General features: G+C 33.0%; 1 protein-coding gene across 1 annotated transcript; it reads right to left on the bottom strand.

Moving 5' to 3' along the window:
• Positions 1 to 365: 365 nt before the first annotated feature.
• Positions 366 to 4,412, bottom strand: LOC129950784 (uncharacterized protein K02A2.6-like). Its single transcript, XM_056062702.1, has one exon. It carries the CDS (start codon positions 4,410 to 4,412, stop codon positions 366 to 368), a length of 4,047 nt encoding a protein of 1,348 aa, XP_055918677.1.
• Between the last annotated feature and the right edge of the window lie 10,813 nt (positions 4,413 to 15,225).

Raw genomic sequence — 15,225 nt, 5'->3', positions numbered from 1 at the left:
CGCTGTAGTGCGCTATATATGTGTAATGTATTGAATAAAGAAAAGACTTGTTGATAGTTCAAAGTATGCGAATAGAATAGAATTTTATTAAGAATAATGAAGTATTCAGTAAAGCTTACATGATACTCGATAAGGTGATTTCGATATGTTTTACAGAGTGTATTATTACTACAGTAGATTTCTTTTAGGCATTTACTCATATATATATAACACGCTCCCCCTAAAGTGTTTAATAATACAAATTATATGTTTGCTAATCTGATGAAAAATATAAAAATTAACTGAATCATAACAATTATAAAATTTGAATGAAAAGTAAATTAACTATTCATATTTCTATGGCAAACAGGCAATTAAGAAGACTTTCAACTAACTTTACGATTTCTGTACGAGCGCAATTTTCTTTGTCTTTCATGATGGCCCGAATCCGAAGTGCTTCGAGTTGCATTTGGAATCCAGTCCGGATCATTAGCCTTAGAATCGTTGCTAGATGACGGTGACGATTGCAATTCATTACCTGAACCCTCATCAGAAACACTGATCACAGTCGCATTTGCCTTAACATCTTCATATAGAGGTTTATCTGTATCAATAGATTGATCACGAATTTGATCCAAATGACGATTTATTTCTTTATTGTTGTGTGTGTAGACACAAGTATACGTACGTGGACCCATTTTTTGTTTAATCTTTGCTGGCAACCATGATGCATTGTTAGGATCTTTGTAATTTCTAATCATAACTTTTTGACCTTTATTAAAAGTTACATTTCGTTTGCCTTTGAAATATTTTATTTGTTTGTTTTGCTTGCTTTCAACTACCTCACTAAGGGTTGGTGGTCGAAAATTACTGAAGCGTGTACGCAAAGTGCGTCCAAAAAATAATTTCGCTGGCGTTTCATTTGTTGTACAGTGGATTGTGTTACGATAATCGAGCAAAATTCGATTTATAATCGTGTCTATATTATGCGATGAATTCATTGACTTTGCACTGTTTACACTAGCAATGAATGACTTTTTGAACGTTTTTACAAAATTCTCAGCCTGGCCATTTGTTGCGGCATGACCTGGGGAAGTGAAAATGTGTTCAATATTGTTACGTGTGGTAAAGTCATTGAATTCGGCAGACTTGAATTGAGTTCCATTGTCGCTAACAATTTTGTCTGGAATTCCATAGCGACTAAACAACTCGCGCAATTTACCAATAGTAAAGGCAGATGTGATTATTTTTGTTTTAAAAACTTTAGCCCATTTCGTGTGTGAATCTACCACGATTAAAAAATAATGGTTAAGCTCTGGTCCAGCAAAGTCGATATGAATTCGACTCCAAACTGAGTCTGTTGGTACCCATGGTATTAGATCGGCTTTGGGTGGACTTGCCTGCAATTGTTGACACGGAACACATTTTTTTATTAAATTTTCAATTTCAGAATCAATTTTTGGCCACCATACGTATGATCTTGCCAATGATTTGGTTTTGACTACTCCCATATGGGATGCATGTAATTCATTAAGAATATATTGCCGAAGTTTTGTTGGCACAACCGTTCGAAACCCCCACATGATGCATCCATATTGGACGGTAAGTTCAAGTGATTTGCTTTTGAACACATCAAAATTGGAATCCAATTTGTCAATAGTGGTGCTTTCGATAGCTTCCAAAAGTTTACTGAGAATGGGGTCGCGTCTCGTTTCAATGGCAATATTTTTAAAATTTATTCGTAAAGCATTATCTTTTTCAATCAAATCTATATAGCTTGCATCATTATATTTTTCAATGTACGATAGCTGAGGTAAACGTGATAAACTGTCAGCCTCATTATCGATGCCCTTTACATATTTAATTTCATAATTGAAACCACTCAATATCAGGGCCCAGCGCTGCATGCGAGCTGCGGCCATCAAAGGTAAACCGTGTGTTTCACCAAAAATAGATAATAGGGGTTTATGATCTGTTGAGATGGTGAAAAAGTTTCCCAATAAATATTGTTTCAATTTAGTGACAGAGAAAAATATGGCTAATGCTTCTTTTTCAATGACGGAGTAATTCAATTCACTTTTGGATAAGGATTTCGAAATGAAAGCAACGGGTTTGAGCCCATCCGGAAACCGGTGTGATAAGACTCCTGCCACAGAATGTTTGCATGCATCAGTCGTTAGAACGATTGGAAGTTTTGGATTGAAATGAGTCATCACTTGCTCTGACGAAATGTCATGTTTTATTAAATCGTATGCCTTTTCACAATCTGTGTTCCATATGAATTGAACGTCTTTCCGAAGCAAAATGTACAACGGATTCATTTTATTTGAAAAATCTTTTATGAAGCGTGAGTAGTAATTAGCCATGCCAATAAATGCTCTCAATTCATGAATATCTTTAGGAATAGGTGCATCCAAAATAGACGCAAATCTTTCTCTGTTCTTATGCAGACCATTTTTATCAATGGTAAAACCAAGATAAGAAATTTGTTTTTGAAAGAAAATGCATTTAACTGCATTCAATATCAAACCAGCATCGGCCATTTTTTTTAAAACCGATTTTAAATTAAAGAGATGGTCTTTGAAATCTCTTCCAGTGACTGTGATATCATCTTGATATACAACTACGCCATTGATACCCCTTAGTAAATTTTCCATGTGCATTTGAAAAATAGCAGCTGCCGGCTTTACGCCAAAAGGTAATCTTTTCATTTTAAATGTACCAATATGAGTACTCCAAGCACACAATAGAGATGATGTTTCATCCAAACACAATTGATTATAGGCAGCACTCATGTCTAATTTACTAAATAATTCTCCACCTTGTAACGATGTGAAGATTTCCTCGATCAGAGGCAATGGGTATTTAACATCAACAAGAAACTTGTTAATTGTAGTTTTGTAGTCACCACAAACACGTAATTTGCCATCTGGTTTAGAAACGGGAACTAACGGTGTTCCCCACTTCGCAGTTTCAATTTGTTCAAGAACGCCGTTTGCAACTAAATCTCTCAGATTTTGTTCAATTTCAGACTTCCAAGCAATTGGAATTGGTCGTGGCTTACAAAATACCGGCTTGGCTTGACTATCAATTTGCAATGAAATTTCACAAACATCATATTTGCCCAATTGGCCATCGAAAAGTTCTGAAAATTGACTTTTAATTTGGTCTACAATTCCGGACAAACTTCGATTCTCTGGAGATCGAATCGAGTGAACAAGGTTCTCATGATTTTGATCCATTTGCACTAGCAAAAATTTAAATGCACGTAGAAAATTTCTACCTAATAAAGGTGGTGCGTTTGCATCGGTCACTACAACTGTAATACGTTTGCTGGTGTCCCCATAAGTAATACTTGCTAAACACTCACCAATTATATTAATTTCATTTCCACCGTAAGTTCTATATGGGATCTTACAAGCCGTTAGCGGATACTGTGATAAATGCTTCTCGTAGAAAGTCTTCGGAACAAATGTGCGCGGTGCCCCCGTATCACATGCAATGTCCATCATTGTGCCACTGAACTTGACCTTCAAACAATACATCCCGCTAGATTCATCGTCATTTAAACTGTATAAAGAAAAATCAAACGAATTGCCATTAGAAATAGAATTTACATATGGGTTTGAATTAGAAGAATTAATAAAATTGAAATTTTTCTTGTTATTTTCCTGTTTGGAGCGGCAAACGCTACTTAAATGACCCTTCTTTGAACAGGTATGGCACGTAGCTTCCTTGTATGGACATGTAGTGGCCTCATGTGTCTTCCATCCACATCGCGTACAGGCGGTTTTCTTGCCAGGCGGTTGTACTGGTGTTTTACGGTTGTTGTTGTTGCATTTGTTGCGAGGTTTTTGTCCTTTTTTTGAACTCATATAGTTAACTTCGGAATCCGTGTTAACTTTCATCGCAAATTTCGTTTCAAATATCATCGCTTTTTTAAGAGCATCGGCCAATGACAAATTTTCCTCTTCTTCACATATACGTATGAAAATTTTCTCGGGCAATTGAGTAATAAACTTGTCTTTTACCATCACATCCAAATTGTTCCCATATTTACATTGCAGAGCCAGCTTCTTGATACGAGCATACCATGTTGACACACTTTCGTTCTCGTTGCGAATGGCGTCATGGAAATTTTTACGTTCATGATATACAATAGTTGGAGGTGTGAAGTGAGATTCCAAAATGTCGCACAGCTCACTCAAATCTATATTCACTGGCGTCTTTGGATCACATAGACTGCGTAAAAGTTCATATGCTGAAGATCCAATTGATTTTAATAAAATCGCTTTTTTTGCTTTTTCGTCGGTGCAATTTATTTCGGTGAAGTGAATGTCCAAACGCTCTTTCCAAATGCCCCATTTGTCTTCGCTTGGATTAAATTCACTGATGGTCGTCGAATGGACTACGGTGCTTTTTTCGTTGGCCATTGAAAATATTCGCAAAACGTGTTTCAACGTTTTAGATTTTGAACCGATTAAAATTTTGTTTTTAAATAAAAACTAATCGAAATTCGATGCTTGCTTTTCTATTACAATGATTTTTTTATAATATAAAATTTCTCGTCGCCAATTTTGTAATGTATTGAATAAAGAAAAGACTTGTTGATAGTTCAAAGTATGCGAATAGAATAGAATTTTATTAAGAATAATGAAGTATTCAGTAAAGCTTACATGATACTCGATAAGGTGATTTCGATATGTTTTACAGAGTGTATTATTACTACAGTAGATTTCTTTTAGGCATTTACTCATATATATAAAACAATATGATATATGTAGGTTTTCGTCTTTTGTTAAAAAAGTTTTCAATTGAATTATTCTAAAAAACTTTAAAAATTAATAACAATATTTTGCATTATGATGAAATAGTTTGATTTCAAAATCTTTTTTTGTTAACGAGATTTTAGTCAAAAACCATTTTTTACCAATTTTAGTAGGATTAATTTAAAGTTTTTATTCCTTATATAATAAAATACAAAATGGATGAAAGAAAGCCAATGTCTTCTATTATTATTCGCGTGATATCGAGAACCAAACATCATTTTTCCCAAATGTTGGAACTGTTTTTTGTATATTTTATTTTTGTTATGAAAAAAACAGACCGTTGGATTTTTATCAAAAAAACAATATTTTATGTGAGATAAAATATGTTTGAAACCAATATTTTTAATTTCTTAGAAGCTATTTGAGTCGAAAGTAATTTAGTTTTGTTTTTAGTTTAGTTGTTTATTTACATTTTTAGCAAGATTTAGTATTTTTCGATTTTCGATTTTTCTCAAACATTTATTGAATGTTGAAAACAATATTTTTTATAAGATTAAATTAGTTTGAAGCCAATAGTCGAAAACAAATTTCTAGCAACTTTTATTAATTTTTGTTTCGGTTTTTATTTTTTGCAAACAAATTTTAAATTCGATTTTTCTAAGAATTTGTCCGAATGCTAAAAACAATATTTCTTATAAGCTAAAATTAGTTGGAAGCCAATTTATTAAAGTTTTAAAAAGTTATTTGAGTCGAAAATCAATTTTCGGTAACTTTTATTAATTTCGATGATGCTCAAAATGTTACCGAATGTTGAAAGCAATAAATGATTTTTTTTAAAAAAACGTGAATTTTTTTTTTAAATATATACTTGTTTGGTATCAGGTTACAATATATTATATCAAATTTAACTGAAGTCTCTAGCGTTTTTGGTTCGTGAGATATTGAGGGTTAACCGAATTGTTAACTTTTTTTAAACTGCTATGATAATAAAAAACCACCCACGCAATTTTCTTGAGAGAACTTTCTACATCTTTCTGCCTTATTATCTGTCGCGAACATACGGACGTATAAACAAACGTACACACCCACAGACATCTTTCTAAAAATCGGGAAAATAATGAAATAAATGCCTTAAATATTATGCTTATATAAGTTATATTGACGATGAAAGAATTCATTAATATGAGACTAATTTCATAAGTATGATTAAAAGTTTTCTTCAATATAATTACTAGATTCGTCATATTGATGATTAAATTCATCAATGAGATATTTAAATTCATCAATATGTTTATGATTTCATCAATATTATGAATTAATTAAAAAAAAAAATGTATATACATATTGTGAATGCAGCCGTTAATATTATGATTAAAAGCTTCATAAATCTGATAATTCATTTCATGAAGATGGTGAATGTAATGAAAAAGGATGTTGTTGATTGCCCTCCAATTTCATAAATGTTATGATTGTATTCGTCATTATGATGTATGCATGATGAACATCGGTATTTGTATGAAATTGCTGGTTAAAAAGTTGATAAAATGAGATTCTCTACATTAAAGGACGGTCCACCAGGCAAATTTTTGTTGTCTTCCAAATTTCAGATGAAAATAACGTTTACATTATGATTTTTAGTTAATAAACGTTATTGATCAATATGATGGTGGTTTATTTTTGTTGTGCATCAGTTTATCAAACTTTTATGGTAGAGCGATTTGAACATAAAAAATAAACGGTGATCAGGAAAAAACAATTCGACTATTAACAGTCATATATTTCTTCTTCAAAAGTACCATAGTAAGGCAATAAAAATAGCTACAATTTATCTTCTTTGAGAACTTGTAGCAACTATATAATTCGTAGTTGACCTATGAAGCTCGGATTATATAGAATCTCGATTTATTCGGGAATATATGCGTCAAGACAAGGTGCGTTGGTCATTTTCTGATGAGCCCAACCATTACATCGGGCGAAACGCATATATATGAAGACTTGTATGCTGGTTTATATTTATTTTCGTGATTTTAAATCATATTTATTAAAATAAAGAAAACCTTCTTCATAAGAGTTCATAAAATATCGCTTATAAAATATCAACAACAATAAGTAATATTGACTTCAGGGACACCGTTCGTGTAATATGATTTTTTGCACAATAACATTATTTGGGTCACAGTACTATCAGTTTTTTGACATTATTTTTTCTACATACATCATAATAGGGCTAGATAACCGACCGATTGGCATAGTACACACTGCACAGCACAAATTTTAAAAATTCAATTTTTTCAACTTTTGACCGCCTTTTTTTTTATTTTTTACTTCTTGTATGTTTTCACGCTCGATTTTTCCAATTGACGTTTTTACAGCTGCTTATTTTCTCAACTATGCCAACAACTTCTATCATTTCCAATTGTACGACAAAATTCCGAATCCTTGAGTTTTAATGCCCATTTTTTTTGTGTCATTCCCAAGACAATGGTTTCTAATCATTGGGATAAATATCCCAATGCCAAGTTTTTCCAATAATAATGACACCGATTTTTTGGGGAAACAAATTGTGAATATTATCTTGTTTGGAGCCATTGATTTAAGGAAAATAATTTGGAAAACTTGACACCCTTCGATCATTTCCTTTGATAAATCTCTTGTTAGTGCATATAATCCTGCCAAGCTTCAACTATATTTTGTGTGCGAGGAAAATTATTTTTCAGACAATCGGCAACTTACTAACTTGGGTTCATGTTTTTTTTTGACGTATCCAGAAAATTGGTTTTGAACCAGAAGTAAAGTTTTGAAAAGTCGTAATCTTCTGAACTTTTGCTAAGCTCCGAAAAGTACACTCAAATAATGAAAACAAACATGCATTAACGAAATTTTGAAAACATTAGATTTGAGGATTTCGTAAATGGATTTTGGAGATTTTGTACTTGGGGATAATTATTTTGTGGATTTTTTAAAATTTTGGGGATATTGTTTTTACTTATGCATTATGTCGGTATCCCATCATAATATTCCAATTGAAGTCAAGTTATTGTCGTTTTCTAGATAAATTTTGCAATAGTACTGATGTCTTGAAACTCACCTTAAACTGTGATTTTAGTATTTGCTTAGAAGTTGTAATATTTATCACCCCTAAAAATAATTTTAATCTCAAAACCCTCAATCAAATCAAAGTCCTTTACTTAATTTCCATTTAATAATGCTTTAAATTTCCAAGTTAAAACAATTTTAAACTAAATGAAAGTCAATCTCAGATTTTTGTGACAAGTAACATCCTTTAAAAATTGTGTTTCTGCCACTGATTGTTCATTATTTGCATTCGCGTTTATTTGGTCCAAAAGGAAAATAAATATTTAAAAAAAAAAAACGTTTACTTTGATCTTATTTCGAAAATTAAATTCTTAGATTCTACTTTTCTACGATTGGTATTAATTTCATTTTTCTTCCGGTTCCGCGACCGGCCGGTTTATTGATGGTGAGTTTGGTGAGACGTATAAATGGATTCTTCCAGCTTCTTTCTCATCTCTAAGTTTCTGTATGTAATTAAGTAGAAATAAAAGTCCAAATAGAGAAAATGTCCTTCTTTTTTATTTTGTTAAAAAAAGCAGGAAAAAAACAACATCAAAATTATCATTAACATTATATAGGAAAAAATAAAGGACTTCTTCATCCCTCAAAGTGGGTGCGTTAGTGTTACAACAACGCTGCCACCGTTCGCCGCCGCCGTTTTACTGCTCCAGCACTTCCACCAACTCTAACAGGATTATTTTGATCTCATTAAATGTAGAAGGTGATTTTTTTTTCTTCATCAATTTTTCTTGACGTTTTTACTCCGTGTTTTGATTTTCATTTTTTTTTTTGTAAGTCCATCTTTTAATGAAGGAAAATATTTAGCTTTCTTAATTCAAAAGAAAACTCTGAAGTAAGTAAAATCTAAAAAGAAAAACCGAGGACATTTTCATTAATACCCGCAAAGTTAAAGAGATGGAAATGTATGAAAAAGGGGGTGTCTCAAACAAAACAATGTCCACCTCATAACGTAGAATAAGTTCTTCGTCTTCTTCATCTTCTTAAGCTTAATTCATCCCAAAAAAGCCATTTTATATTAGATGGGCAACAAAATATTATGATTATTGTTCCAATTTTAACCACGTGCTGGAAACATTATACCCTAAGCCTTAAGGTGCTTTTCACCCCCGAACTCAAAGAAGACTCAAAAGAAGAAGAAGTTTTTAAAAAATAAAACAACAAAAATCTAATTAGAAATGAAAGCGAAATCACCTGAGTCCAAGTTCCAGCATCTCCCTCCGTCAATAATAATTATATTTCGCCTGTGTGAAGCCTCAAATGGAATTTGGAATCCTTTGTGGTTTGCTTTCACTTCGTGAATTGTTTTTGGTGTCCATAAGGAATGAAGGGGTTAAAGGTATACGAATTGTGGGAATACCTTTGAATAAGTTCGGAAAACTTAATTATTTATGAAGCGATTACGTACTTTTGTGCCTTTTTGGCTTTTTGGTTGATGTGATGCGCAGTTTGTTCCATTTCGGATTCAAAACGCTTGGCTCTGTCGAATGTTTCCCATCTGTTTGTGGCATTTGTCTGGTGATTACTGGGGAAAAGTTGCTGCAACAAACGATGATGAAGGAAATTTATTACAATCACTTTGGTCGTTTTCAGTTCTGGATCTCATCGTAGTCGTCGTTGTCGTTGTCGTCGTCGTCGTCGTCTTCGTTGTCGAAAGCCAGAAACCCAGAAACGAAACGAAAAGAAACCACGCTTCTGCGAGAAGAGAGGTCTCGACTTAAATATCATCTCTGGGCGCTTCGATGGACCATTCCACCATAAAGCATCACTGGTAACAACTTTCAACATTATTGTGCGAGAAATGAAATATGTTCTAGTTTTATGGGTTTCGAACGTAATATAAGAGTCATCGTCGGTCGTCGGCAAACAAGACTCAGCATCTTCGGAGATCTCTTCGAAGAAGACTTCATTCTTTTTATTTTTTAAAAAGATCTGTGTGCTGTGAACGTATCATTAGGAATATGATTTGTAATGACAACATAATCGTTCAATTGATTCTGAAATCGTTGTGGGAATGGATTTCTTTTATAGAACTTATTTTTCTTCTTCTTTTGATTCTTTTTTGAACACTTCAACAACAGAAACGAACGATAGGGTTTGTGTATACGAAATAATTTGTCCAATAATTATGTGGTATAGATTGATGATTGATTGAAGTCAATACTTGGTGTTTTAGTTTTGCTTAGGCTTTCACTTCAATATGTACTCTATTTTCAGCTAAAGCTCAGCTTTATAAATTTAAAGAATTGTTTAATTTTTAATAAAATCGGTCCAGTAATTTTCAGATACTCGTTTCATAATGAAAACGCCTAAATTTCAAGTTAAAATTTGCAACGTTCTAAAATTGAAGTGAAAAGAACTTTAAATCGAATGTGAAATATAACGAAACGTAAGTGAAAATCTTGTAATGAAAAATTTGCAGTGCATTCCAAACCGAAAAACGTGGTTGAAGTCTAAAGCTGTCAAGTAAAGGTATCTGTAGGTTAACATTAATTGGAACGCAAGTCTGTAAGCTTAACCAGTAGACCGATAAAAAATTAAGGGAGGGTGGTTGAAATGAAAATTAATACCGTCAAAAATTGCAATGTTCATAATACAAAATGTTATATTTAAAGTGAAAACAAAAAGCGGAAAATGAAAAGGAACTAAGTGAGAGCGTCTAAGATTTCACTACAAATTGCAAAACGGAAAGATTGTGGAGTGAAAATACAAAGTGAAAAGTTGAAATTAAAAAGATTTATATAAAATATGCAAATCAATCGAAGTTAATAATGTAAAAAGCAAACTCAAACAAGAAAGAAACGAAATGAAATTTTTTAAGAAAGAGGCGAAATATTACCGTCCAGAAAGACAAAAATTGCATTTAAGGGTAAAGTTCCAAGTTCTCCTTTTTATATTTAAAAAACAATTGTATTTTTGAGAAGATACCCATTTTTTCTTTTTGAAGTTGAAATGGTCTACGACCAATTTGCACCTCATCGAAAAATTTCTTGCAAAACTGCGAACTATGACTGCAAAGTGTTCACCACCTCTGTTCTGAAGTTTTAAAATTTGTATGCATTTTTGAGTGTGTTTAACTTGATTTTTAAGAACTCTAATATTTTCCCGTGAAAAAAATATGACAGCTTGAGCCTTAAGAGAGACATCTGTCTAAATAGCAGACTATTTAAAATCAAACTTCTATAAATCGTCAAGTGTTAAGAATGGAAAACGCAAATCAAAATTTTAAAATTCAAAGAGTAAAGGGCAAAGTTCTTAGTAGTACCCGTGGCATGATGGTTAGTGCGTTGGACTGTCATGCAAGGGGTCTTGAGTTCAATCCATGCCTGTGCCACCTTAATTTAAAAAAAAATAATTTTCGCGGGTACTGCCTCTTGCGAGGAATTGAAAAATCCTTCAAGAGTAATTCTTGTCATGAAAAAGTGCTTTTTCAAACTAGCCTTTCAGATTCGGCCTAAAATTGTAGGTCCCTTCCATTCCTGACAACAGTACTCGCACACAGGAATGGTTGAGAGTTGTAAGTCACCAGGCCCTGGTTCACAACGGACTGTTGCGCCACCCCATTTGATTTTTGAAAGGGCAAAGTTCTAAGGGAAAATGTTTGAAAGCCATGAATTCGTCCACACTTTTGGAATAATTTTAAAGTTAAAAGAGCAAAACATATAAGAAAGAAAAATTTATAATACAAATTGGACTATACAAAGTGAAAAAACTCTAAAACAGAGTGAAAATAGACAAATTTTAAAATAAAAATTAAAAGAACGAAGTGAAATTTAATTGGTGAAATCTGGAGGGTTGGAAATGAAAAATATAAAAATCTAAAGCCTTTTAGAGAAACAAAGTGAAAACCAACAAATGAATAACCACAAACTGCAAAGTGAAAAATGTACAATAAAAAGCGATAATTGTAAATGGCAAAATTAAAAGTTTTTTTAAGTTCAAAATTCGGAAGTAAGAAATGAAAAGTCACTTGAAAACTAAAATGCAATAAATTTATTTAGAAATGAAAATTATAAAAGTGAACTCTTTAATCTTCTGAGTGGAAATAGCAATAAATACAAAGTGAAATATAGAATTCAAACTTAAACCTCTAAGAAATTTCAATGTCTTCAAAGTTTTTGTGGTTTCTTTTCATCAATTTAAAATTAAGCCAATTTTACCCAGTCGGTCTTGTTAGACCTTGAGAAATGAGACAAAAAGGGTATAATTTGCAAAGTTGGTCTTAATTTACGTGGTTTTATTTCACGGCCCTAGTGGCAGCGTTCCTCTTTACAAAACCGGACTAAGCGAATTTCATATAAGAGACCTTGAAACCAACTGAAATTGGTTTGTGGCGCCAGAATTCTTTTTATTCTAAATCAAATCTTCCCATAAAAATTACTATATCCCTACGTTTGACCTATCCGGTTTGACCGTCAAATAACGCCAATGAATTCCTTCCAATTGACTTGTAAATCAAACATAATAAAAGTTTGGTGTGGATTTCGTTGTTTTTAAATAACGGTGGCTTAAGTATAAGTAGGTATAGAAACAACAAAATTTTGAGGATGAGTAGAATAAGAGACAAATAAAATTCAACTGACAACAGTAATGGAAATTTAAGACCTCGCATAAACTTAACCGACACCGCAACAATCGTCGGTCAGCGGCGGCGGCCGGCGTCAATGTCGGTCGCCACATCACCAATTGGCGCCCAAAGGTTTTCCACTCAATTTGTGCCATACAAGGAGTCCAATACACGACAAGACGACGACGTCGACATTCATATGAACTGGACACAGAAAACTGGTGTGTGTCCCACGAGTGACCGACCAAACTCTCGACCTCCATCAACATCATCATTAACATCCATGATTATCATTAAAACATGTATAAGGATTGGATACGGGTGAGTATAGTGGCAAACAATGATGACAGCAGGTCGACATTGAGTGTTGACGAAATCAGGGCTCGCACCTATCGAATTTCTTCCCACCGCCATCGCCACCACATCGCATCAGGAGCAGACAATAAACACTTGTTCTCCCCTTGTTACTAAAATCTTTTAGTGGTTTTCTTGACCACTATCGACCGACACGTCGCCACCACTAAGGTGTTTTTTTTACCCCGTAAGTTAGGTACGCAATGTATACCAGTAAACACCATGTGGTAGTAAACAAACTGACCAACAAACTGCGTATCGAATGTCCTTAAAGACAAAAACAAAAAAGGGTTCCCCCACTTCTCTTAAATATTATTTATGACACAAAGAGAAAAGGAAGAAACTTGTAAGTAAATGTAAATCAAAGACCAAGAATCCTTCCTTATATCCTTGAGATTCAGAAATAATTCAGTTTGACATTTATTAGCCTGGATATCAAAATAGACCTCAACAACAACAATAACTAGAGCATAAAATGTCCTTACGAACAGCATCATCAGTAACAAGAACAACAATCCAACAAAAAGAAAAATATAATATGTAAGTAATCGAAAATTAGGTCGTGTCAACATACGACTTTGTCCTTAGCTCTGTAAATGTAGAGACACCGAGAGTTTTGTCCTTTTTATATGGAATAAGACGAAGAAAAAGGACAATGGGTGGTTATTTAATGGATGCGTGCACATAGAATGGGCAAAAAGGATTCCATTATTTATCCCTCTGAAAGTACAGAGATAGTGTGTCTCTCTGGTTTCTCACTCTCCCATATAATGTACTTGTGATTGCTATACTTGAAGAAAAGGAGATTTTTCGGTTCACCACTGTGAGACAAGGATTCACTAATCCTATAGTTGCTCTATATCTATATGATGTCCTTACATCACAGCTCACACCCTCCATTTTAAGGTAGGTAAAATATATATTCAAATCTCATGTGAATGACATTTATTTGTTGTGTGTTTTTTTGTTGGAATCGTTGTTTATATCCTTGTCAAAGGACACGCAATCGAATCACGCTTCGTTTAGCTTTTGGGTGTGAATCATTGAAGAAAAAAAATATAGAAAACCTGGTACCTTCCATTCGCATTCGCATTGAGAACCAAAAGAAAAGGACATGGATTTGATGGTTGAGTGGTTGTGGAATTAATGCCATTGATACTCGCATTTAGGAAATTTAAAAAGAACTATGGTGTGATTTGTGACAAAAGTCCTTTTTTGTTGTTTTGTCAATTATTAAGCCGAGACGTATGTTTTATAATTCGGTTGTGAATTGGGCATTAAGAACAAAACATTTGAAGAGAAGCTGCAATTTTTTTTTTGAAATCAGAAGTATTATACGAATGTTTAACAATGACAATGAAATGTTTTGACTTGATCCACATATGATCCTTGGGATCATGTTGAGTGGTGTAGTTATTATCATTTGGAGATTAATTGAAGTAGGCATGTGTAAGGTGAGAACGTAACTGAGGTACATTTAAGTGTTTTTACGGTTCAAAATTCTAAATAAAATCTGTCCATCAGAGAAAACTCAATGTCATAAGATACTGAAGATTCTCTATGTTGGCCTAGGTTTCTAGTAGAAGATTTTTCAATAATTGGTTTCATTTTGATGTTTAAAAATTAAAGTTTTTTTTAAAAGGAATCAATTATTTTATTGTATATATACGGTTTCACAACCATATCCTTTTAGTTAAATTGTAAATGCCAAATTCGATCTTCTTTCAGAAATAACATCGTCAAGAAAACACTTCTTGCAAAACTGCAAACTGTGACTGCAAAGTGTTTAATATATTTGTTCTGAATGTTTGTAGTTTTAACGCATTTTAAAAATATGTCAGCAGACTATTTAAAATAAACCTTCTTTTTGGAAAACCGCAGATACCAGATGAAATCTTTTCTGAAACGTTTCAAACTCGAGATTTTAATCAAACATAACACAACCATGGTAAATATCTCAAAAAAGTGAGTTAAGAGATTCTGCACGTCAATCTGTCTTCGACCCTATACAGCTTCAAATTTGGAAATCAGGGTTTTTATCAGATTCACACCAACATAAAATTAGTGCCCATACAAGTTATGTCTAAAATCCAAAATTCAAAATTTCTCAGGTTTCAATTTTTTAAAATTTAATGTCTCAAAAACGAGTCATCATTTTTTAACTTAATTCAAATCTAAAAATGACACTTAGAACCATTGAAGAACTAAATGCCAAAAATGTTGTTTAGAGTTAGAATCTTTTCAATTCGGCTAAGACTGGACATCGGCCAATGAAATGTATATAGTATTCTTATTTTATGCGTGTTAATTAGCTCACAAAGTACTGGTCATAGAGCTTTCCTATCATCCCGAAAGTAATAACTCTACTTCTGTTATTTGAACTGAAAACGTGATCAACGTTTAAATTAGTTTAAATTAGCTTTTATTTCCATTCGCTGAAGTCATTGCAGTTGAGATTAAGTT

Source organism: Eupeodes corollae, chromosome 3 (genome assembly GCF_945859685.1).
Source record: "Eupeodes corollae chromosome 3, idEupCoro1.1, whole genome shotgun sequence".
NCBI lineage: Eukaryota > Metazoa > Arthropoda > Insecta > Diptera > Syrphidae > Eupeodes > Eupeodes corollae.
Note: the sequence above shows the minus strand (reverse complement) of the source record. Positions and strands in the feature narration are given on the sequence as shown.